This window comes from Chiloscyllium plagiosum, chromosome 4 (assembly GCF_004010195.1).
Source record: "Chiloscyllium plagiosum isolate BGI_BamShark_2017 chromosome 4, ASM401019v2, whole genome shotgun sequence".
In the NCBI taxonomy this organism is placed as follows: Eukaryota; Metazoa; Chordata; class Chondrichthyes; order Orectolobiformes; family Hemiscylliidae; genus Chiloscyllium; species Chiloscyllium plagiosum.
Genome location: NC_057713.1, coordinates 67,148,018 through 67,174,431, shown reverse-complemented (window position 1 = coordinate 67,174,431; position 26,414 = coordinate 67,148,018). Strand labels below are relative to the sequence as shown.

The 26,414-nt window shown below is 40.6% G+C and overlaps 1 protein-coding gene across 12 annotated transcripts in view; it reads right to left on the bottom strand.

The window, feature by feature from the left end:
- LOC122549101 (lipoxygenase homology domain-containing protein 1-like) overlaps window positions 1-26,414 on the bottom strand; it is a 344,896-nt gene that overhangs the window by 90,046 nt on the left and 228,436 nt on the right. For 11 of the 12 annotated variants that reach the window (XM_043688351.1, XM_043688353.1, XM_043688355.1 and 8 more), the window contains 5 exons: window positions 22,932-23,083; window positions 14,737-14,894; window positions 12,486-12,544; window positions 11,958-11,996; window positions 7,430-7,593 (listed from right to left, as the gene is read on the bottom strand). In XM_043688351.1, coding sequence (XP_043544286.1) covers window positions 7,430-7,593; window positions 11,958-11,996; window positions 12,486-12,544; window positions 14,737-14,894; window positions 22,932-23,083 — 572 coding nt within the window. Of the gene's footprint in view, window positions 1-7,429; window positions 7,594-7,698; window positions 7,826-11,957; window positions 11,997-12,485; window positions 12,545-14,736; window positions 14,895-22,931; window positions 23,084-26,414 lie in introns of those variants that run through there. The other variant, XM_043688363.1, reaches the window with a different exon arrangement.

Here is a 26,414-nt window from a genome sequence, read left to right as displayed (position 1 = left end):
GCACAAAGCCATGTTGACTATCCCTAATCAGTCCTTGCCTTTCCAAATACATGTACATTCTGTCCCTCAGGATTCCCTCCAACAACTTGCCCACCACTGAGGTCAGACTCACTGGTCTATAGTTCCCTGACTTGTCTTTACCGCCCTTCTTAAACAGTGGTATTTCCAGTCTTCCGGCACCTCACCTGTGACTATCGATGATACAAATATCTCAGCAAGAGGCCCAGCAATCACTTCTCTAGCTTCTCACAGAGTTCTCGGGTACACCTGATAAGGTCCTGGGGATTTATCCACTTTTAACCATTTCAAGACATCCAGCACTTCCTCCTCTGTAATCTGGACATTTATCACCATCTATTTCCCTACAGTCTATATCTGGGATGGATTAAACAAAGAAATTAGCTGTCTTCCCATTTCTTTCACTAATTTTGACTGACATTCATATTTGTAACATTAAACTCTCAGACAGCACAAGTCACAAACTACTGCCACCTAGATATTATCTTTATTGCAAGGATTAAACACTATCAATGGCACTTTATTACGTGCCAAAATGGCCTCCACATATCTCCGTGTTTTGGTTGCAGACACTGAATTGTCAAATCAACTAAAATTCCAAACAATATGTGATTAATCTCTATGGGGTCGTAATTCTAATACAATCCTACCTCAGTGAAACAGTGAATACAATAGTGAGATAGTCAGCACCACAGCAAACATGCGCAAAGGTCATTAAACATATAATGTCAATGAAAAACAGGCCAAAGTTCCATAACGTGTTGCATATTGATTGGCAGTTGAGAATGACACACCAGGTACCGAGGAGGAATTTTAACTTAAAAATAGACCACAGGAAATCTGTAGGTGTAGCATATATCTCTGTTTTTATTTCTCTATTTTCAACATGTGTATCTGTTTCTGAGTTTCCTGACCAGTTAGGCTGAATGGGCATGATGATGACCTGCACAAAACAACTGGAATTTGAGTATTTAAAGATTTCAGATAGTTGATGGTGGAGTTAGAGTCAGATAGCCACAGAGTTGTACAGCACGGAAACAGACTCTTCGGTCCAACCAGTCCACGCCGATCATAACTCCCAAACTAAACTAGTCCCACTTGCCTGTGCTTTACCCATATCCCTCCAAACACTTCTCATTCAAGTACTTATCCAAATGTCTTTTAAACATTGTAACTGTATTCGCATCTACCATTTCCTCTTAAAGTTCATTTCAAACATGAACAATTCTCTCTGGAAAAAAGTTGTCCCTCATGCCTTTTTTAAGTCTTCCAGTGAAAAAAGTCCCAGCCTATCCAGCCTTTGCTTATAACTCAACCTTTCATTCCGGGCTACATCCTGGTAAATCTTTCTGAGCACTCTCCAGCTTAATTATAACCTTCCTATAACAGTGCGACTAGAACTGGACACAATACTCCAGAATGTCCTGTACAACCTCAACATGATGTTTCAACTCCTATACTCAAAGGTCTGAGCAATGAAGGCAAGTCTGCTAACCGCCTTCTTAAACAGCCTATTTACATGTGACGCAAATGTCAAAGAATTATGAACCTGAACCCCTAAGTCTAGATTGTCTTCCATCTGCCACTTCTTTGCCCAATCTCCTAGCCTGTCCAAGTCCTTCTTCAGCTTCCCTGCTTTCTCAACACTACCAGCCCCTCCATTATTTTTGTGACATTCACGAAGTTAGCAACAATGCTCTCAGTTTCATAGTCCAGACAATTAATGTATGTAGTTGTGAATAGTTGTGGTCCCAATATGGACCCCTGCAGAACTCCACTAGTCACCGGCACTCCATTAATCACCCTTTATCAAAAGTCTCTGCCTTTTGCCATTCAGTCAATTCTCTATCCATGCCAGTGCATTGATCCTAACACCACGCACTCTTATCTTATTTAGTAGCCTCCTGTGTGGCATCTTGTCAAAAGCCTTCAGGAAATCCAAATAGGTCATGGTCACTGGCTCTCCTTTGTCTAACTTGTTACCTTCTCAAAGAATTTTAACAGACTTGCCAGATTTGACTTCCCTTTGACAAAGTTATGATGACTCAGTGGATTTGAGCAGGCACTTCTAAGTACTCACAATCTCATCCTTAATAATGGATTCTAAAATCTTACCAGTGACTGAGGTCAGGCTAACAAGCCTATAGTTTCCTGGCTTCTGCCTCCTTTCCTTCTTAAACAGGGGTGTCACATTAGCCATTTTCCAGTTCTCTGGAACTCTCTTTGACTCCAGTGATGACTGAAAGATCACCACCAATGTTTCTACATTCTCCTCAGCTATCTCTTTTAAACTTTTCGGGTGTCATCCATCTGTTCTGGGTGGTTTATCCACCTTTAGGTCTTTCATGTCTCCAAGCACCTTGTCCAGAGTGATGACCACTACACTCACCTCTGCTCCCTGACTCTCTTGAAGTTCTGGTACCCTGGTGTCTTTCTTTATGAAAATTGATGAAAAGTACCAATTCAGTTCCTCTATCCTTTCTTTGTTTCCCATTTCTAATTTGCCAACCTAAGTTTCCAGGTCCAGCGTTCACTCTTGTGTCGCTCTTACTTTTTATTTATCTTCGAACTTATGCAATATCCTTTTATATTACTAGCTAGCTTACTCTCATATTTCATCTTCTCCTCCCTTGATGCTTTTTTTAAAGTTATCCTCTGCTGTATTTAATAGAGTTCCCACTAATCTTCACCACATTTTATACTTTGTCTTTTGCTTTTATGCTGTTCCTGACTTCCAGATATGGTTGCCTCATCCTCCCCGAGCATGTTTCTTCCTCCTTGGGATAAATTTCTGTGAATTACCTACTCCGAAATTACCCCCAGAAATTCCAGCCACTGCTGCTTCACCTTCTTCTCTGCTAGGCTCTCCTTACAATCAATCTGACCAGCTCTTCCCTTGTGTCTTTGGCAACGAACTGTATTCAATGGTAATACCATTGCATCTGATTCCAGTTCCTCCCTCACAAACTGCAGGGCGAATTCTATCACATTATGGCCAATGTGCCCTTGAGATTCCTTCACCTTAAGACCGCTAATCCATTCTGCCTCATAACACATCATCAAAGCCAAATTGCCTGCTCCCTAGTGGGCTCTACCACAAATTAATCCAAAAACCCAATTTCACGTATATATAAAAAAGGTCTCTTTTCTTGAGACCTACTATCAACCTGATTATTGCAGTTCAGCTTCATATCAAAGTCCTCTGGATTACTGTATGCCCTTGCTATCTCCTAATTTATTTACTTCTCCATATCCTAACTACTGCTCGGAGAACAGTACACAACCTCCATCAGGATCTTTTTTCCTTTGCAGTTTCTCAACTCTACCCACACAAATTCTACACCTTCCCACCCTATATCACTTTTTGCTATAGATTTAATTTCATTTCACACTAACAAGGCAACTTTGCCCCACTCAGCCCATCATCATGTTCTTTCGATAGGACTCAAATTCTAGAATATTTATTTCCCAGCCCTGATCCCCTTGCAGCCATGCTCTGTGATACAACATCATAAGAATTACTAGTTCGATTATGTAATTGAAGGATTACGTTTACTACAGAAAGTATGTATAAACTGCAGTTAACAGCAGATAAAAAGGAAGATTTGATTAAGATGTTTATAATCATGAAGTGTTTAAATAAAGAAAGAAAAATTTACAGATATTGTCTCGGACTCATCCTTATCCCTTTGGATATTTCATTTTCAAGTTTTCTTATTTTAGGAGTGGTATTGTTTGCTACGCATTAAAAAGTACATTTTTATGTGTGAAAATCTTTTTTTTTAAACAGAGCATGAACTTTATTTTACACAGAACATAAAGCACAGTACAAGCCCTGCAGCCCTCGATGTTGTGCCAGCCTTTTATCCTACTCTAAGATCAGACTAACCCACAAACCCTTCATTGTACTATCTTCCATGTGCCTATCCAAGAGCTACTCAAACGTCCCTAATGTATCTGACTCAACCACAACTATTGGCAGTGTATTCCACGCACCCACCATTCTGTGTGAAGAATCTACCTCTGATATTTCCCTAAGCCTTCCTCCAATCACCTTAAAATTATGTCTCCTTGTGAGAGACATTTCCACCATTGGAAAACTTATCTGGCTCTCCACTCTATCTATGCCTCTCAACATCTTGTACACCTCTATCAAGTCACCTCTATCTTCCTTCGCTCCAATGGGAAAAGCCCTAGCTCTCTCAATCTTTCTTCATAAGACGTGCCCTCCAGTCCAGGCAGCATCCTGGTAAATCTCTTCTGTGCCCTTTCTAAAGCTTCCATATCTTTCCTATAATGAGGCAACAAGAACTGAACACATTATTCCAAGTGTGGTCAAACCAGGGCTCTATAAAGCTGCAGCATAACCTTGTGGCTCTTAAATTGAATCCCTCTGCTCATGAAAGCCAACATACCATGTGCCTTCTTAACAACCCCATCAACTACGGCGGCAATGTTGAGAGATCTATGGATGTGAACTCCAAGATCACTCTGTTCCTCCACATTGAGAAGAATCCTGCCTTTAACCCTGTATTCTGCATTCAAATTTGACTTTCCAAACTGAATCACTTCACACTTTTCCAGATTGAAATCCTTCTGCGACTTATCAGCCCCCATCTGCATCTTGTCAATGTCATGTTGCAGTTGAAAGTATGATGCTAGAAATGCAGGCAGCATCTGAGGAGCAGGTGAATCAGTGTTTCGGGCATAAGCCCTTCATCCGGAATGAGGCTCCTGATGAAATGTCGATTCTCCTGCTCGTCGGATGCTGCCTGACCTGCTGTGCTTTTCTAGCACCACACTCTTGACTTTGATCTCCAGCATCTGTAGTTCTCGCTTTCTCCAGTGTCCCATTGCAATCTACAACACTATCAATAACTCCATCAAGCTTTGTGTCATCAGCAAACGTACTAACCCATCCTTCCACTTCCTCATCCAAGTCATTTATAAAAGCCATAAAGAGCAGAGGTCCCAGAACCAATCCCTGTGGAACACCACTGGTCACCAAGCTCCCGGGTGAATACTTTCCATCTACCACCACCCTCTGTCTTTTATGGGCCAGCCAATTCTATATCCAGACAGCGAGATTTTCCTGTATCCTATGCCTCCTTACTTTCTAAATGAGCCTACTCTGCGAACCTTATTAAATGCATGTGCACCACATCCACTGCTTACCTTCATCAATGTGTTTTGTCCCATCCTCAAATATTTCGTTAAGGTTTGTGAGGCATTACTTGACCCTCACAATGCCATGATGACTATTTCTAATCAAACTGTGGTTTTCCAAGTAATTATAAATCCTGTCTCTCAGAAACTTCTCCAATACTTGCCCATCACAGACGTAAGACTGACCGGTCTGTAATTCCTAGGATTATCCCTATTCCCTTTCTTGAACAAGGGATTAACATTTGCCACCCTCCAATCATCTGGCACTACTCTAGTGGACAATGAGGATGCAAAGATCATCGTCAAAGGCTCAACAATCTCTTCCCTCACTTCCTGTAGTAACCTAGGGTTTATCCCATTTGGCCCAGGGGATTTATCTATCCTTACGTTTTTAAAGATTTTTAGCACATCTTCATTGTTCGAGCATCCAGTCTGTTTCACACTGTCCTCATAAACATCAAGGTCCCTCCCACTAGTGAATACTGAAGCAAAGTATTCATTAAGGTCCCTCCCCTACCTCCTCCGAGTCCAGGTGCAAGTTCCTCAAACCACCCATGATCAGCCCTACCCTCACTCTGGCCATCCATCTGTTCCTCACATAAGTGTAAAATGTTTTGGGGTTTTCCTTAATCCTATCCGTGAAAGCCTTTTCATGCTCTCTTCTGGCTCTACCAAGTCCATTCTTCAGTTCCTCCCTGGTTACTGTGTAACCCTCGTGAACCCTGTCTGTTCCTTGCCTCCTCAACATTAAGCAAGCTTCCTTCTTCCTCTTGACTAGACGTTCCACATCTGTTGTCACCCAAGGTTCTTTCAACCTACCATCCCTTTCTTGCTTCAGTCTGTCAAACCTGTCCAGCAGTATGAGCAAGCGCTTCTTAAACATGTTTCTGTTGTGCATTCCCTGAGAACATCTGTTCCCAAATTAAGCACCCTAGTTCCCACCTAATAGCATTGTAATTTCCCTTCCCCCAATTAAATATTTTCCCTACTGTCTTCTCCTATCCCTCTCCATGACTATAGTAAAGGTCAGGGAGTTGTGATCACTATCAACGAAATGCTCTCCCACCAAGATATCTGACACCTGGCATCGTTTGTTGCCAAGCACCAAATCCAATATGCCCTCTTCTCTAGTCGGTCTATCTATATGTTGTATCAGGAACCTTTCCTGGTCACCCCTGACAAAAACTGCTCCATCCAAACTATTTGAACATGGAAGGTCTAATCAATATTAGGGAAGTTAAAGTCACCTATGACAACAACCCTGATAATTCTGCAACTTTCCAAAATCTGCCTCCCAAACTGCTCCTCTGTGTCTCTGTTGCCAGGGTGGGGGTGGGGTGGGGAGTGGAGGTGGGGATCTGTAGAAAAGTCCCGATAAAGTGACTACTCCTTTCCTGTTTCTGACTTCCACCCATGCTGACTCTGTAAACAAGCCCTCCTCAATAACCTCCCTTTCTGCAGGTGTGATACTATCCTTGATTAGCAATGCCAACAACCCCCATCTATTTTACTTTCCCCCCTATTCCTTTTGAAACATCTAAACCCTGGAATATCCAACAACTATTCCTGTCCCTGTGATATCCAAGTCTTCATAATGACCACAACATCATAGTTCCAAATCCTGATCCATGCTCTAAGTTCGGCACCCTTATTCCATTACTTCTTACATTAAAGTAGACACACTTCAACCCATCACACTGACTGCACCTTTGCCCTGTCAAGTGCCCACCCCTCCTCACAAACTCTCTGCACACTGTATTGGCCGTTTACTACCTATTCCATCATCTAATCTGTACCTCCAGTTCCCACCCTCCCCTCCACGCCCCCCAATCTAGTTTAAACCCTCCCGAAGAGCTCTGGAAAACCTCCTGGCCATGATATTGGTGTCCCTACAGTTCAGATGCAACCCGTCCTTTTTGTATAGGTCTGACTTTCCCCAGAAGGTATCCCAATGTTTTGAAACTATTACAAACCCTTTCAAATACTATGTGTACGTTTTGATTTTCAATTTATTCACTTCCATATTGTTCACATTATGTATTTCTACATCATGTATTTAGTATTTTTTGATCTCCATTGTGACTTTGTATTTTTAATGTTTTTATTTTGGTTATTTTGTCAAATTCAGTTTGTTTTTTATTTTAATTTTTACTTTGAGAGTTCCTTACATTTGTAATCATATTTGCTAATTACTTTACATATGTGCATTCTTACTTGAGGGCAATTATGTCAGCTTCCTTGTTACCTGAAATGTATCAGTGCTACTCGGTTTGAATAGTTGTTGCTTTCCAGTGCCTAAAACAATTGGGCCTGATGATCCTTTGTCGCCATATGCATAAATGATCACAGTTGCTTCAGTGCCAGCTAGATGAAAGTTTCCAGTCGTGACTATCACCTCCCATGTATCTGCTATTATTAACAAAATAAAACCCATCATTTTTATTATTTGGAATAAAACAAATGCACATGATTTCACTAAATATAGTTGATACTGAAATAACAATTATCTTTAGCCCTTGTGTTGTTCTTTTATTAAATAAAATGACAGAAATTCACACTTGATACATAACAAGGTTGATTTGGAAAATTTTGATTTCATTTACACAGAAGTAATCCTTCCTTCCTTGGTTTTCTCCCAAGTCTACTGGCAAATGAAGCACATGCATGTTTCAATAGTTAGTTTTTCACCTGGAGCAAGTCACTCACCTGTAGCCAGAGTTTGAGGGACAGAAGTTTTGTCGAACAGCATCCCTGCCTCTGGGCCACAAGTTGATTATATTCAAGTTATTTGAGAAGATAATAAGCAGGAGGGATAAAGGGAACCAGTAGATGTTAAACATTTAGATTTCTAAAAGACATTTGATAAAGTAAGGCCACTTGATTAAAATCATGGTCCATGGTCATGGCAGTTTTAGATGAGCATAGATAGAGGATTGACTAAGAGTTGGGAAAAAGGAGGCATTTTTAGGATGGCAACCAGGAATTAATGGAACACTGTATGGATCAGTGCTGGGACCACAACTATTTACAACCTATATAAAGTGAGTTGGATGGGGAAATTGAATACAATATCACCAAATTTGTGAATGATACAAAAATAGGTGGGAAGACAATGGTATGGATGACACAAACAGTCTGCAGAGGGATAGAGATAAATTAAGTGAGTAGGCAAAAATGTAATGTGGATAATGGCCAGGAAACACAAAGGAGCTGAATAATATTTACATGGAGACAGACTGTAGAAAGATCTGAATGTGGGATCCTCATATATGAATAACAAAAGGTAGCATCCAGGTACTGCAGACAATAGGAAAGTTAAATGGATTGTTAGTTTTTATTTCAAAGGGAATGAAGGAGAAAATTAAAGAAGTCTTGCTAAAACAATACAATGTACAAGTCAGACTAGGAGAGGTTGAGTAGGTTGAGCTAGTACTCACTGGGCTTTAGAAGAATGAGGGGCCATCTAATTGAAATATCCAGAGTTTTTAGAGGACATGACAGGATGGAGACAAAGAACTGTTTCTCCTTATGGGAGAGTCTAGAACCAGACAGCATAATCTCAGAGCAAGGGGTTCCCCATTTAAGACAGAGATGAGGAGGAGTTTTGGGTTCTCTCAGAAGGTGGAATTCTTTACCTCAGAAGGCAGTTAAAGCTGGGTTATTAAGTATGTTCAAGGTTGAGATAGACAGATTTATAACTTATAAGTGATCAACTTTGAAGGGGAAAAAAGACAGAAAAATGAAGTTGATCTCAATGAATGATGGAGTAGGTTTGATAGACTGAATACCCTACTTCTGCATAAGTTTATGGTAATATGTTTCAAATCCACATCCAAGACTTCATGCTATTGAATGACATGTCCAAACTGGTTGATTTTCAATCTTCAAATTTCTCATATGTATCTACGATAGGAGGTTAGAACAAAAGAGTCTCCTATTATCAGAACTATGTGGTAGCTGCAGCACAACAGTTTCATCACATTAAAAGCTTACATGTGTAGGTTTGTGCCTACACTTTGGGCAATGAAGCCAGCCAGGTTTTAGATTTGGAGGTAGGTGAGCACTTTGGTGATAGTGGGCGACACGGTGGCTAGCACTGCTGCCTCACAGCGCCAGAGACCCGGGTTCAATTCCCACCTCAGGCAACTGTCTGTGTAGAGTTTGCACATTCTCCCCGTGTCTGTGTGGATTTCCTCAGGGTGCTCCAGTTTCCTCCCACAGTCCAAAGATGTGCAGGTTAGGTGAACTGGCCATGCTAAATTGCCTGTAGTGTTAGGTGAAGAGGTAAATGTAGGGGAATGGGTCTGGGTAGGTTGCTCTTCGGAGGGTCGGTGTGGACTTGTTGGGCTGAAGGGCCTGTTTCCACACTGTAAGTAATCTAATAGTGACCACAATTCAATTATGTTTACTTTAGCGATGGAAAGGGATAGCTATTCTGGCAAGTGTGAAAACAGATTAATTCCCTGGGCTAGAGGTGATTTATCCTAGGATGCTCTGCGAAACCAGTGAGGAGATTGCAAAGCCATTGGCTTTGATCTTTATGTTGTCATTGTCTACAGGAATAGTGCCAGAAGACTGGAGGATAGCAAATGTTGTTCCCTTGTCCAAGAAGGGGAGTAGAAACAACCCTGGTATTTATAGACCAGTGAGTCTTACTTCAGTTGTGGGTAAATTGTTGGAAAAGATTATAAGAGGTATGATTTATAACCATTTAGATAGGAAAAAGTTGATTAGGGATAGTCAACAGGTTTTGTGAAGGGTATGTTGTGCCTCACAAACCTTATTGAGTTATTTGAGAAGGTGACCAAACCGATGAATGAGGGTAAAGCGTTGATGCGGTGTATATGGATTTCAGTAAGGTGTTCGATAAAGTTCCCCATGGTAGACTACTGCCCAAAATAAGGAGGCATGGGATTGTGGGTTATTTAGCGGTTTGGATCAGAAATTGGCTAGCTTAAAGAAGACAAAGGGTGGTGGTTGATGGGAAATGTTTATCCTGGAGTTCAGTTACTAGTGGTGTACCACAAGGATCTGTTTTGGGTCTACTGCTGTTTGTCATTCTTATAAATGACCTGGATGAGGGCATAGAAAGATGGGTTAATAAATTTGCAGATGACACTAAGGTTGGTACAGTTGTGGATAGCAACGAAGGATGTTGTTAGTCTACAGAGGAACATGGATAAACTGCAAAGCTGGGCTGAGATTTGGCAAATGGAGTTTAATGCAGTAAAGTGTGAGGTGATTCACTTTGGAAGGAGTGACAGGAATGCAGAGTACTGGGCTAATGCTAAGATTCTTGGTAGTGTAGATGAGCAGAGAGATCTTGGTGTCCATATACATAGATCCCTCAAAGTTGCCACCCAGGTTGATAGGGCTGTTAGGAAGGCATACGGTGTATTAGCTTTTATTAGTAGAGGTATCGAGTTTCGGAACTATGGGGTCATGCTGCAGCTGTACAAGATTCTGCTGCGGCCACATTTGGAGTAGTGCATACAGTTCTGGTCACCATATTATAGAAAGGATATGGAAGCTTTGAAAAGGGTTCAGAGGAGATTTACAAGGATGTAGCCTGGTATAAAGGGAAGGTCTTATGAGGAAAGGCTGAGGGACTTGAGGCTATTTTTGTCAGAGAGAAGAAGGTTGAGAGGTGACTTAATTGAGACATATAAGATAAGCAGAGGGTTAGATTGGGTGGACAGTGAGAGCCTTTTTCCTAGGATGGTGATGGATAGCACAAGGGGGCATAGCTTCAAATTTAATGGTGACAGATATTGGACAGATGTCAGAGGTAATTTCTTTACTTAGAGTACTCACTGCTTGCTGTAGTCTCACCAACTTTACGGGCATTTAAATGGTCGTTGGATAGGCATTTGTGCGAGAATGGAATAGTGTAGGTTAGATGGGCTTCAGATTGGTTTCACAGGGCAGCGCAACATCAAGGGCTAAAGGACCTGTACTATGATGTAATATTTTATGTTACATGTTCTTCGTTCTGTATTCTATGTGCCATGGGCTGTACTCCATTGTAAGCATCCCTCTCCTTGCGAGGGATTGTCAGTGGAGTTTGAGGAACACCATTGTGCATCAAGCACAGCTAAACAAGAGGCTCTCTGCATCTTCCCCTGTCATTGGTGTCTTGAAACGTTCTTCTAAATCTTTGAGCAATTTTTCATTGCAGATATGAACTAATTCAAGTTATGGTTTATAAATTTATGCTTCAAGACATAACCATTTGAAACAGAGAAGTTACAGGATTATTAGAAAAAAGTCAGAGCAGTGGGATTAGTTTGAATTGCTTTAGCAAAGAGCTAATACAGACATGATCATTTTCTCCCATCTAGATTCCATTAGTCAGCCAATGTGTAATTTACTCACTAGCATTACCATGGAACAGTTTGGATCTGTTTGCCTCAGGCATTTGATTACTAAGTCACAGAGGGTCAATTTTGAATGTCAGGCAAATATTGGAGATCTACCTTGATTCCTGATTCTATCTTATTTAGATTACTGATGTCAGTACTGCAAGTCATGGGTATGTTATGCTTCTAGAAAGTTGAAGTTCCAAAATGGGACTGCATACAAGATGTATTCCATCAGGAACTTAAGCGAATACTGGAGGGATATAATGCATTATTTCTATGCTTTCTAATAACTAGTTCAAAGGAGATTGTTGGACTGATGTTCTGAAAAGGTTTGATGATATCAATGTGAATTAGTATTTTCATAATTAACAGTCATACAAGATCCAGTCTATAAATTTTATGTGTTCTTGCCTTGAATAATTTCCTGTGAATTCTGGTCCTGTCGAATTTCTGAAAATAGAAAAAAAACTTAGAATTACATGCAAAAAAATGAACAATATTCAACTTTATTTGTGTTAAGAGCTTCAGCACTCATCTCTGTCGCAGGTTCCTCTTTCTCTTGTCTGCATATTTCCTTGAACTCAATTTAGTTTTTTTTAAGGTGCATTATACATTTTGAGTAGGATTGCTTGGTCAAGAATGTAAGAAGGGAGAGCTTCAAGTGGATCAATAATGTTTCAAGCAGAGCTAGTTACTTGAGGATGTGATCAGAAACATTTCTCAAATATTTAGGTGTCAAGTCTTCTCAGTGTTGTTCAAATAGCATACAATAAATTCAATGTCATTCTGGAGTATGGTTCTTTTTTGTAACTGTGTGAAGGCAGATCACAAAATCTTATTCTGAATAGTATATATTTTTATAATTCATCATAGCCGACATAATAATAAAAGTACAATATTCAGAATATCCCCACCCTTAAGTCTTTTAAGGGTGCTCACCAGAAAGTTTGATCTCTATTTCTGGCTGGACAATATCCATTAAGATATATGGAAACCACCTGCAATAAACATAAATCTACATGTTACATTGGAAATATCACAATATTATAAAACTTTGCTAATATATGTAGCATTGATGTGTAAGATAACTCTAGATTTGATTAGAAAAATCATTTATCTCCAATGCAATACATATTGAAGCTTAAATTCCTTGGGTTATGATCCAGTGGTTTTGTCAGGAACAAGGAGTATGTGGGAATAGATTAGCAGACACCTAATAAATATTGGAAAGACTGGCTGAAGCTTCATTATACCGGTATATCTGGTACATGTCTGTTTCCAACCCCATACAATTAGACATTCCAGCACTCAACCAGCACTTGAGGAAAGTTGTTCAAGTCTCCATATTCCAATTCTGTCCATGTACTTGAACTATTGGTCAACATTCACAGTAAAAACATTTTTATAAAGAAAGCTTTTAGTTCCATTATTCCCTGGTAGGAATCAAAACCATCCATCAGAAAATTGTTACACCTCCTATTTTAGATACGATGGGTCCAGACTGAGCTACACAAGTGATAATTCCTGTTATCAGATAGAATGAGAAGTCAAAGACTCTTTTCCCCCATCATCACATTTCACTATACATATCCACAGAGCCCAACATTTACCTTTTAGGGGATCCTGTGTTCCCTTCAGAAGGTAAATCAGAAACACTTGGATATGTCAGGGATCTGGCTCAATTTCTGCAATATTCCAGCAATAGTATTCTGTTATCTCGCAAAAGGTATGTCAGAAAACAGCCATATACACTGAGGAATGTTATACCTGTCAGCTGTTTGATTAATTATTTCTGTTGGCAGTTTCAATTCTTGCAATTATTTTCCTTAATCTCTTTAAAAGACATTGGTTAAATTTTTTGTAGAGGGCCTGGCCCTTCTCATTGACTGAAAAGCTGGCAGCAGGTCACCTTGACTGGATTTGATGGTCATCGGGCTGTAAACTGTCAAAGGTCATGGCCTCCGCATCCCTCATCCCTACACTTTGGAGGATGTTCTTTGGCTAAGAGTTGCAGGCCAATCAGATTAAAGATTGTTCTGAAGTCCAAAAAGTGATGAATTCCTACAGTATGGAAGTAGGCCATTTATGCATGGTGGTTAATTGGTTAGCAATGCTGCCTACAGCACCAGGGACTCAAGTTCGATTCCACCTCGGGCAACTGTCTGTGTGGAATGTGCATATTCTCCTTGAGTCTGCATGGGTTCCTTCAGCTGCTCTGGTTTCTTCCCATAGTCCAAAGATATGCAGGACAGATGGATTGGCCATGTTAAATTTCCCATAGGGTCCAGGGATGTGCAGACTAGGTGGATTAGTCAGGGGAAATGCAGAGTTGCATGGATAGGATAGAGGGGTGGGTCTGGGTGGATGCTCTTCAGAGGGTCGGTGTGAACTTGATGGGCTGAATGGCCTACTTCCACACTATAGGGATTATGTTATTAAGCTATGATGATTCTCTGAGTGATTGTCATTGCTGAAACTGCATCCTGTTTCTTAAGAGGAGGATTAGCGAGGCTGGATTTGAAGGTGCAAGAGGATGGGTTCATTGGAGTCAGTGAGGCAGATTGTGGAGAGGTAGGGTATACTTCTGGAAAGCTGTAGAAACAGCCTTTTCTACTTTACTGGCCAACTGTTGATCACGGGAGGGCCCCAGCTCCTTCCCACAGATATGTCACCAAGGTTTGTACATGGGCCTTGCCAAAAGAAATGGTACCACCTGCCCCAGAAAAATTAATCAGTCACAATGAGTCCTTACTTTTCCACATTAAGACCTAAAATGGTCCAGCTGTAGGGAAGCCACCTTAGACCTATGCTACTCTTTAGTAAAATACTAATGAAAGCAGGTAGCCAGACGTGATGTCACCCATCATGCCATACAACTTTTTTCTCCTTCAAACCACTCCACCCATGAACCCACTCCTCAAGCACTGCAGGGGATTTAAAATTCTAGCATGACTGAAGTCAAATTTCTGCTTTTTTTCAGTAACACTATGATTAAGTTTAAGACTTTTGATCTAATTTTCACACCATTCTTTGTCTCAGTTAGTGAAACCAATAAATAACATTCCCCCAACATGTTTTTGCAGATTTCATAAAGAATCACAAGAACTTTTATCTAATTATATTACAAAATGCTCGGAAGTCAGATATTCCAATAAATCATATTTTTGTCCCATACGTTGCAACATGTTACCTGTCACAGTTGAAGACATATTCTAATCTATTATCACTCTCTTCTTTAATAACCACTTTGTCACAATACCAACGCTGAGATCTTTTATCATTTTCTGTGCGAAGTAGTAGCTTCTGTAGCTTACCCAAGGACACAGCTTCCAATTGGAAAAAAACACCCTTGAAGAATATAATATAAATATTTTAGGGATCTATCAATGAAGGTATACACAGTCAAAATTACAGGAATGTTTCAGAGTTAGTATTTTGTTCGAGATCAGATCTTGAACCATTAAAGATTCATCTGGAACAAAATGCCCATTTAACAAAAAAAGCGTGGATACAACAGCACTCCCAGGTAGCTTGAATAATGAAGGAAAAAGCCTAAAAAAAAATGTACCTGTGCAAGGTGAAGGAATATTAGAAGAGAATATACAGTGCTAGTATATAGATAGTGCTAGACATGTGTCATCTGGTACCAGCTACTCACAATCCATTACTAACAGTGAATGTCAAATCAGTGGCAACTTGAGATACCTCAGGAAATAGCCATGTTGATCTGGAGTTGTATTAAAGAAATGATTAAAGCGAAGTGAAAAAGACATACTGCCACAAATACTTCAGCTGTGAACAAATGGTTTCCAAAATACTTGTCATTCCATGCCACCGAAACGTATTGTGAATGGTTTGCTACCACTATTAGAACAAAATGCATTTCAGTGCAAGGATCCCAGCTAGGGTATATGCTTTCATTCTAAGGCATCAAAATATGACACAACTTTGAATGCAAAGGTAGGATTGATGTCTGGATCTTCTAAATATTCCTCATTCAACAAAAATAAATATTTTTCATGCAAGATTAAATTGACTATTTTGATTCTTAAAATGGTCAAAAGATTAGTAGGAGAATTCATGATAGATGTCCTTATGACCTGAGGAGGTTGCTACTGCAATTGCCATACAGTTCTTCCAGTGCAAATGAGCATTCACCTAACTTAGCTATATTATAGGGATAGGATTGATAGCTTGATGTGCCAGGGTACAGGTGCTTTTGGCAGGACAGAGGTGGAGGAAAGAGGGGAGGTGTAATCGCAATTTTGATTAAGGGGAGTATCACAGTAGTCAGAGATGAAAGAACTGAGGGATCATCCAGTGAGGATTTGTGGGTGGAGCTAAGAAATAAGAAGGGCATGGTGACATTATTGGGGTTGTACTATAGGCCCACAAATAGTCAATGGAACAAATATGCAGGGAGATTGGGGAGATTTGCAGGAGCAGTATGGTTGTCATAGTAGGGGATTTTAATATTCCTAACATAAACTAGGACTACCTTCGCATTAAGGGCATAGATGGGGTGGAATTCATTAAGTGTGTTCAGAAAAGTTTCCTCAAGCAGTGTATAGAATATCCTACTCAGAAATGGGCAAAACTCTACCTACTTTTGGGAAATAGGGCAGGACAGGTGACTGAGACGACAGTGGGGAAGCAAGTTTAATTTTAAAATTGTTATGGAGAGGGAAAAAACTGGTTTACAACCACTTGATGAAGGAGCAGCACTCCAAAAACTAATACTTCCAAATAAACCTGTTGGCTATAACCTGGTGTTTTAACTTGATCCATAGATTCAAATTCTAAATTAAACAGGAGCTTGCAGGGGTTGATTGGAGTGGTTTGTTTGCAGACCAAGGGACTTCCGGGAAGTGGGAGGCCTTTAAAACTGTGATAGCTAGAGTTTCTATATATTCCTATGAGGGTGAAAGGTAAGGTTGGCAGGAATATGGAGCCCTGGATGACAAGAGAAACTGAGGCTTAGACAAGAAAAAAAGGAGGCATGCGTCATGTACAAGCAGCAAGGATCAAGGAAATCCCTGGAGGTTTATAGGGGATACAGGAGTGTACTGAAGAAGGAAATCGGGAGGGCTAAAATGGGGCATGAGATAGCTTTGGCTGAGAAGCATATGATGAATCCGAGAGATTCTTTAAGTATATTAAAGGAAAAAGAATAACTAGAGAGAGAGTAGGACCCCTGAAGGACCAAAGTGCAGATGCATATGTGTAATCACAAGAGATGAGTGAGGTCCTCAATGAATATTTCTCCTCTGGAGAAAGACATGAAGACTTGGGACCTTGGGCAAGTTAATGGTGATATCTTGGAGACAGTCCATATTACAGTAGAAGAGATGTTAGACATATTAGAATGTATGAAGGTGGATAAATCTGCTGGTCCTGATCAGATATATCCAAGAACCCTACAAGAGATTTGAGAAGAAATTAGGGGTGCCTTGGCTGATACGTTTGCATCATCATTAGCCACAGGTGAGGTCCCTGAAGATTGGACAGGAGTCAATGCTGTGCCCTTATTCAACAAAGGCTGCAAAGAAAGACCAAGAAACTATAGGCCAGTAAGCCTAACATCTACGGTAGGCAAGTTTCTTAAGAAGATTCTGAGGGATAAGATATACATGCATTTGGAAAGACAGGGTTTGATTAGGAGTAGTGAGCATGGCTTTGTGCATGGAAGATCATGTCTCACAAAAAGTTCTTTGATGAAGTAACCAGGAAGGTTGATGATGGCAGGATGGTAGATGTAGCCTACATGGATTTCACTAAGGCTTTGATAATTTTCCACATGATAAGCTGCTCTGGAAGGTTAGATCACATGGAATCCAGGGAGAGCTCGCAAACTGGATAAATAATTGGCTTGATGGTAGGAAGTAGAGGGTAATAGCGGATGGATGCATATTGGACTGGAAGCCTCTGACTGTGGTGTACCTCTGTGGTGGGTGATAAGCTCATTGTGCATTGATATCTATATCAATGATTTGGATGAGAATGTACAAGGCATGATTAGTAGGTTTGCAGATAATACTAAAATAGGCGGTATTGTGGACAGCGAGGACAGTGTCATTTACAAAATACTGTGCAAGAACTGTAACAAACACTACATTGGACAAACAGGCAAAAAACTAGCCACTAGGATACATAAACACCAACTATCCACAAAATAACATGACCCTCTCTCACTAATATCTTTACGTACACATAAGGAAGGACACCACTTCGACTAGGACAACACATTCATCCTAGGACAAGCCAAACAAAGACATGCACGAGAATTCCTAGAAGCATGGCATTCCAACCCTGAGAAAAAGAACAGGAAATGACATCACCAACCCAAAGAAACCCAAACATATAAATTGAAAGCAGGAATCATGAACAGTACTTCGCCTGGAGGCCCACTGAAGAAGTTACCTAGTAGGGTGACAAAACGTTTGGAAATGAACCTTCCAGCTCAGCGAGAAAACCTATATCCAGAACTTCAACCTGAGCTACAAATCTTCTCAAAACAGTGAGGAAGGTTATCAGAAATTGCGGAAGGACCTTGATCAGCTGTGGAGGTGGGCCAAGGAATGGCAAAAGGAGTTTAATATAGATAAGTGTGAGATCTTGCGTTTTGCAAAGTCAAACCACAAGTCAAAGTAGGAGTTTCATGGTCTTCAGGAGTGAATTGGAATAGAGGGACCTTGGTGTTCAGGTGCACAGTTCTCTGAAAGTGGAGTCAGGTAGACAGGGCAGTGAAGAAAGCTTTTGGCACACTGGCCTTCATCAGTTGGAATACTGTGTAAAAAAGTTGGGACACTATCTTGCAGTTTTACAGGACATTGGTGAGGCTGCACTTGGAGTATTGTGTTCAGTTTTGGTCATCTTGTTATAAAAAGGATGTTATTAAACTAGAAAAAATACAGAAGAAATTTACAAGGATGTTGACAGGACTCAAGGGACCGAGTTACAGGGAGAGGTTGGACAAGCTAGGAATTTTTTCTTTAGTGAGTAGGAGACTAAGGGAAGATCTTATAAAAGTGTAAGATCATAAGAGACATGGATAGGGTGAATGCACTTAGTCTTTTTCCTAGGTTTGGAGAATTGAGGAATTGTGGATGAGATAGCATCAGTTTAAGGTAAGAGGGTAAAGAATAAATGGGAACTTGAAGGACAATGTTTTACACCGAGAGTGGTACGCATGTGGATTGAGCTGCCAGTGGAAGTGGTTGAGACAGGTATATTATCATCACTTAAAAGGCATTTGGACAAATACATAAATAGGAAAGGTTTAGAAGGATATGGGCCAAGTGCAAGCAAATGGGGTTAGCGTGGATGGACATTTTGATTGGCATGGACAGTTTAGGCTGAAGGGCCTGTCTCCGTGCTATAGGACTCTCACTTTATTTTGCAAGCTGTGGGTGAAAGCAAGATATTGGTAAACAAAGTGCATGGGTTACAATATTTACATTGTTAATTTGTTAGGTCCCCAGGTTTTGTGCACTCACACCATACTCCTCAATTTTATACAATTATTACACAAGCTCAAATTAATATAGTAATATTGTTGCAATGTCCTCCATCAGAAATTGATTCTCTATGGTAATATTCCAAATATTGCAGAAGGGACAGTCAATGGGCAAGGATTTTCAGTTTGCATCAGTTAAGGTATCATTAGCACTTATTGATGCTCTCTGATCATCATTATTCTATTTTGTGTTTACTTTTGGTTTACTTCTTATGTTGTATCCATCACTTTCTGGAATCTAGGAAACAAAGATGATCAACTTCCAGAATAGAGATGGACACAACTAACCACAGTAATACAGATTTGGATTTCTCAGGAAACCTTAAATCAAATCATGCACAGTTGATGAAACAAAACTTCACTGAGGAGATCACCCTATCGGCAAATGAAGAAAACTGTGAGATCAGACAAGTAATAATTTACATGGCTTGGTGACTTTTGCGAAAATGGCACTGGAGTCCCGCTCACTATATTTGGCCACACCAAGGTTTTCACTACATGCATATGTGGGGGCAGTACAGGGCCTACTCATGCAAGCATAGTTCACAGAGGTGATATCACTATTAGGGCAGCACAGTGGCTCAGTGGTTAGCACTGCTTGCTCACAGCGTCAGGGATCTGGGTCTAATTCCAGCCTCGGGCAACTGTCTGTGTGGAGTTTCCTCCAGATACTTTGGTTTCCTCCTACAATCCAAAGGTGTGCAGGTTAGGTGAATTGGCCATCTTAAATTGCCCATAATGTTCAGGGATGTGTAGGTGAGGTGCATTAGTCAGGGATGAATATAGGTTGGGGAATGGGTCTGGGTAGGTTACTCTTTGAAGGGTCAGTATGGACTTACTGGACTGAAGGGCCTGTTTCCACACTGCAGGGATTCTAATTCAACAGTGTCGCTGCCTTCACTCAGAAGCAACTTTTGTCACTGAACATTCAGAAACATGACTTGTAGACATTACAAACTTGAGGAAGTGGTTTAAACTTTCACAGAAATCCATTATAATCATAGAACTCCTACAGTATGGAAGCAGGCCATTAAGCCCATTGAATCTATTTCCAAAGAGCATCCCATCCAGGCCCACTCACCCCTGCCCCCATCTCTATCGCTGTAACCCTGTATTTCCTATGGCTAACCCACCAGCCTGCACATCATTGTGGCACTATGGGCAATTTAACATGGCCAATCCACCTAACTTGCACATCTTCCATCTGTGGGAGGAAGCCAGAGCGCCTGGAAGAAACTCATGCAAACACAGGGAGAATGTGCAGACACACAGACCATAGCCCAAGGGTGGAATTGAACCCAGCTCCCTGGCACTATGAGGCAGCAGTGTTAACCACTGAGCACCATGCGACCCTTATCAGAGCTCTTTGGAGAAGATGGGTATTCTTTTCAACAGTTTTAAATTTTTTCACTGTGTCCCACAGACTTCAGGAAGTTAAATCACAGATGTGTGAATGATATCAAGGGTGTTGAAAGGGTGGGGCCTGCAGCATCCGTTGCCCAGATGTTTTGACTCTTCATACTTGGGAACTTATGGCAGGACGTTCAGTGACCTCAATAGGAGCAAGAATGTGCATCATGGCTTAGAAGCTGTAGAATAGTCAGGGCACTTTTACACAATTGCATCATAGAGGGGTGAGAGACCATAGGGAGGAGCAAAGGTCAAAAGTTGGCGACAGCACGTGTGACGCCAAGTAGATGAAGGAGGAGGATGAATGCAGCATAGAAGAGATTGACCATTGGATGTCAGCAGTATTCATTCATTTCTTGATAAGCTGGTTGCTTAGACCTTGTGAAAGAGGTGCAAGGTTAGAGTCATACAGATGTACAGCACAGAAACAGACCCTTCAGTCCAACTCGTCCATGCCGACCAGATATCCTAATTTAATCTAGTCCCATTTGCCAGCATTTGGCCCATACCCTTCTAAAACCTTCTTATTCATATACCCATCCAGATGCCTTTTAAATGCTGCAATTGTACCAGCCTCCACTATTTCCTCTGGCACCTCATTCCATACACGCACCACCCTCTGCATGAAAAAGTTATCCCTTAGGTCTCTTTTACATATTTCTCCTCTCACCCTAAACCTATGCCTCTAGTTCTGAACTTGCCCACCACAAGGAAAAGACTTTGTCTATTTATCCTATCCGTGCCCCTCATGATTATAGAAACCTCTATATGGTCACCCCTCAACCTCTGACGCTCCAGGGAAAACAGCCCCAGTCTATTCAGCCTCTTCCTATAGCTCAAACCCTGCAACCCTGGCAACATCCTTGTAAATCTTTACTGAACTCTTTCAAGTTTCAAAACATCCTTCTGATAAAAAAAAACTTGTGGTTAATGTGCACTCGTTTTGCCCTCTTAAATATGATACTTATTTTACATTGTTTTCTCAAATGGAAAAATTTAGCTTTTTAATATCACTTTACAAATTGTTTTAAATGGAAAAAACAATAAAGCTATATATCCTTTATCCTCTATTATGTTGAGTAAAGTAGACCCAGGAAGTACTCACAGCCTCAGCAGAAAGTACAATCCTCTTTAAGCTTTCTGGTTTCAAAGAAAATAGACCAGTATTTATTAGTTAAAATCTAAACTTAAGGATGGTCATTTTATTGAAAGTCAAATTCACACATCTATGACTGGTTCAGGCTTTACAGAAGATATAAATAATAGTTAGGGAGAGAATTCCTGTAGTAGATAAACCTGTGAAACCTTTCTATTGGAAATTCATATTTCATTTTAAACTCTGGCACCAGTCTGCTTATATCTATGTCTGCCAATGGTTGTCAAAGTCATAGTAGCTCTGAATCTCTTTCCAGGGCTCAGAATGAGGCCTCTGTGGAATATCATACACAACTGCACAGAGTTGTGTCAAGGTATTTACAGGTGTCCTCTTTGCTTGGTTGGAAAAGTTCATTAACTTCTGAGATGACATCACAAAAAGGAAGTTTATTAAATTAATAAGCCTTCTATGGGTGCTAGGGCTAGTGACTGTATCAAAGCTGTTATTAAGGTATCAAGTCATCAACATGTCACCTTCAAAAACAGAAAATCCTTCAACTCACGGAATGTGCAGATGGTATCTGATCACATCAAGCTTTCATGCATTTGTGCACACCACACTCTGGAAACTGCCAAGACTTATTTATCCAGAGGAAACTCAATTGCCTCAGCTTTTTCTAACACTAGCACAAAAATAATACTTACAAATGAATACAGTCAGTTTGGAATGTCATTTTGTGGTGTACAAGATGTGTCCGGTATGCATGATTCACAGATTTTATTGGATTTTCTCCTGGATACTGGTGGTTAGATTTTGGAGGATAGGAGATACCCTTTAAAAGAAGGGATGTCTGATGACCTTTTTAGGCACATAAATAATTCAAAAGTGCTACAACAGCCACATGCTGACCTGCAATACAATTAAGTATGTTATTGACATCTTGAAGATGCACCGCAAAATGACATTTCAAAATGACTATATTTATTTGCAAGTATCATTTATTTGCTGGTGTCAGAAAAAGCTGAGGCAATTGAAATTCCTCCAGATAAATAAATCATGGCAGTTTCCAGAGTACAGTGCACACAAGTCCATGAAAGCCTGATGTGATCACCTAGCACCTGTACATTCAGGGAGTGGAAGAATTTCCTGTTTATGAAGGTGGTATGTTGATAACTTGATATCTTAATAATAACGTGGATGCAGTCATTAGCCCTGGCACCACAGAAAGTGTACTAATTTCCAGAATAGTAGTCATGAATACCTCTACTATTACATTTATACTTTCTTAAATGAAAGAACAATTATTTAATCAATTTTACAAATAGAAGAAAACAAGGTCCATTTTGTCTGCTCAAAAGCTTACCTGTCCTTCTTTGAATTTGGTAGATTTGTCAAATTTGTACAGATAACGTAGTCCAGTGTCTCCTCTTTCTCCATAAATACAAAGGTAAATGGGAAGATAAGAATCCAATTTCTCCAACTGTCCAGTGTGAATACAAACTTGGTATTTTACCACTGTGAAATGCAACATAAGATTTATTAAATAAACAGAGAAATTCTGGAGAAACTCAGCCGTTCTGGCAGCATCATTGGCGAGAAATAGAGTTATCATTTTGAGTCCAATGGGACTTCTTCAATTTGGAACTACACACCGAAGAATACAGGGGATTTAGGAAATTCATAAAGAAGAGATATAGGGGTGCCTCTGTTAGTTAATTATAGCATTAGCACAATAGAGAATGATGATCTTAATTTGGGATATCAGGATGCAGAAACTGTTTAGACAGAGATGAGAGTAGATAAAAGAATTAAGTCAAATGTTGGAATGGTGTGTGGATGCCCCAACAGTAATCACACCTTACAATAGAAGAAAGGAAATAGAAAGACACAATGATAATCATAGGGGATTTTAATCTGAATATAATATAAATATCAGATGCGAAGATACCGCCCAGACAAATAGAACCACATACGATCCATATTGAAAACAACCAATGCTGGAGATCACAGCAGGTCAGACGGCATCCATGGAGAGAGACAGCAAGCTAATGTCTCATGTCTAGATGGCTCTTCATCAGAGCTGAAATGAAGTGTGGAAGGCATAGCATATTATCTGCTCACAAGTTAGCCTAGATGATGATTTCATAGAATATTTCTGGAATAATTTCTTCAAACACCATGTTCTGGAGCCAGTGGACAAGCTAAACATGAACAGGTAATAGGTAATGAGATAAGATTGATGAAGGTACCCCTCGAAAGCAGTGACCACAATCTGATCCAATTTTATATGGAGAGAGAGTGAGAGAGTGAAGGATGGTTCTATGACTATTTTATTAAACTTAAATAAGGGCAATTATGAGAATATGAAAGCAAAGCTTGCTAAAATGAATTGGCAAATTAGGTTGGATAGAGATATATTAACAGACATTGAAGAGGATATTTCAGAATACACAGAATAGACAAGAAACATTCCAAGTTGTGGTTAAATAGAAAGATTTATGATAGCAGCAAATTTAAAGAAAAAAATAACATATAATTGTACAAAGAAGAGAAGTGATAACTTAAGTGATATTATTGCAAGACTTGAAATCTAGAAATTCAGTTAAGTTTCTGGGGTCCTGGGTTTGAATCCTGCCAGAATGCAGATGCTCGATATAAATTCAATAAACATCTGAAATTAAGACTCTGTTGATGACCATGAAGGCACTGCCGAATGTCAGAAAAACCCAGCTGACTCACTAATGTCCTTTAGGGAAGGATATCTGCCATCCTCCTCTGGACTGGCCTAGATGTGGCTCCAGACCCACAGGAATGTGGTTACTCTCAACTATCCTTTGAAATGGCCTAGCAAGCTACTCAGGAGTATGAATTGCTATAAAGTTTCAACAAAGAAATGAAATCAGATGGGCCACCTGGCATCAATCTAAACACCAGAAATGACAATGTCAAAAACAGTCCTGACGACCCAGCAAAGCACTCTTGACAACATTAGGGTTAGTGCCAAAAGTAAGAGAGATTTCTTACAGATCAGTCAAGTAACAGCCTGATACAGTCATACTCCTGGAATCATACTTTATAGACAATGTCTCAGACACCACCATCACCATCCATGGATGTATCCTCTCCCTAAAAACAGGGCAGACCCAGTCGAGGTTGCATTATAGTATTATATAGTCAGGAGTAAGTCCTCAAAATTGACAATGGATCTTCTGACATTTCATAGCATCAGGTAAAACACAGGCAAGGAAATCTTGTGCTGATTATCACTTACCATTTTCCACTGAACAAGTACTGAGGGTGGCATGGTCACTTGTACTCTGGGCGGGGGATTTCAATATCCACCAATAAGTGCTCACAACAGCAGTGCTACTGATCTATGGGTTCTAAAATACGCAACAGCAGGACTGATTTGCATTGGGAGTGAGACAAATAACAAGAGGGAAAAACAAAGTTGATCTCATCTTCATCAATCTGTCTGCTGTAGATGCACCTGCCCATGACAGGATTGGTAATAGTGACCACTGCACATTTCTTGTGAAGATGAAGTCTCATGAATAGCTTACCTCCTGAGTTCTCAAAGCCTGCTCGGTATGAGTCTGAAGGACACTCTCCACGTGTCTGGCTGAGTACAGCTTCAATAACACTCAAGAGACTTGACACTATTTGCGATAAAGTAGCCTGCTTCATTGGCACCATATTCACAAACAATAAACTGATGCTATGTTACAGCAGTGTGTACTATCTATAAGATGTGTTGCAACCTGGGGACAGCTTGATGGGACAGTGGTTAGCATGGCTGCCTCACAGCACCAGGGACCCAGGTTCAATTCCAGCCTTGGAGTTTACACATTTTCCCTGTGTCTGCGTGGGTTTCCTCCGGATGCTCTGGTTCCCTCCCACAAACCAAAAGATGCATAGGTTAGGTGAATTGAATGTGCTAAATTGCCCATAGTGTTCATGGATATACAGGTTAGGTGCATGAGTTAGAACATAGAACATAGAAGAATACAGCGCAGTACAGGCCCTTTGGCCCTCGATGTTGCGCCGATCCAAGCCCACCTAACCTATACTAACCCACTATCCTCCATATACCTATCCAATGCCTGCTTAAATGCCCATAAAGAGGGAGAGTCCACCACTGCTACTGGCAGGGCATTCCATGAACTTACGACTCGCTGAGTGAAGAACCTACCCCTAACTTCAATCCTATATCTACCCCCCCTTAATTTAAAACTATGCCCCCTTGTAATACCCGACTCCATACGCGGGAAAAGGTTCACACTGTCAACCCTATCTAACCCCCTAATCATCTTGTACACCTCAATCAAGTCACCCCTAAACCTTCTTTTCTCTAATGAAAACAGCCCCAAGTGTCTCAGTCTTTCCTCATACGATCTTCCTTCCATACCAGGCAACATCCTGGTAAACCTCCTCTGCACCCGTTCCAGTGCCTCCACATCCTTCCTATAGTATGGCAACCAAAACTGCACACAATATTCCAGATGCGGCCGCACCAGAGTCTTATACAACTGCATCATGACCTCAGGACTCCAGAACTCAATTCCTCTACCAATAAAAGCCAGTACGCCATATGCCTTCCTCACCGCACTATTTACCTGGGTGGCAACTTTCAGAGATCTGTGTACATGGACACCAAGATCCCTCTGCTCATCCACACTACCAAGTATCCGACCATTAGCCCAGTACCCCATCTATTAGCCCAGTACCCCATCTGCAAAGGAGCAACTTTTTCATGCAGAGGGTGGTGCGTGTATGGAATGAGCTGCCAGAGGAAGTGGTGGAGGCTGGTACAATTACAACATTTAAAAGGCATCTGGATGGGTAT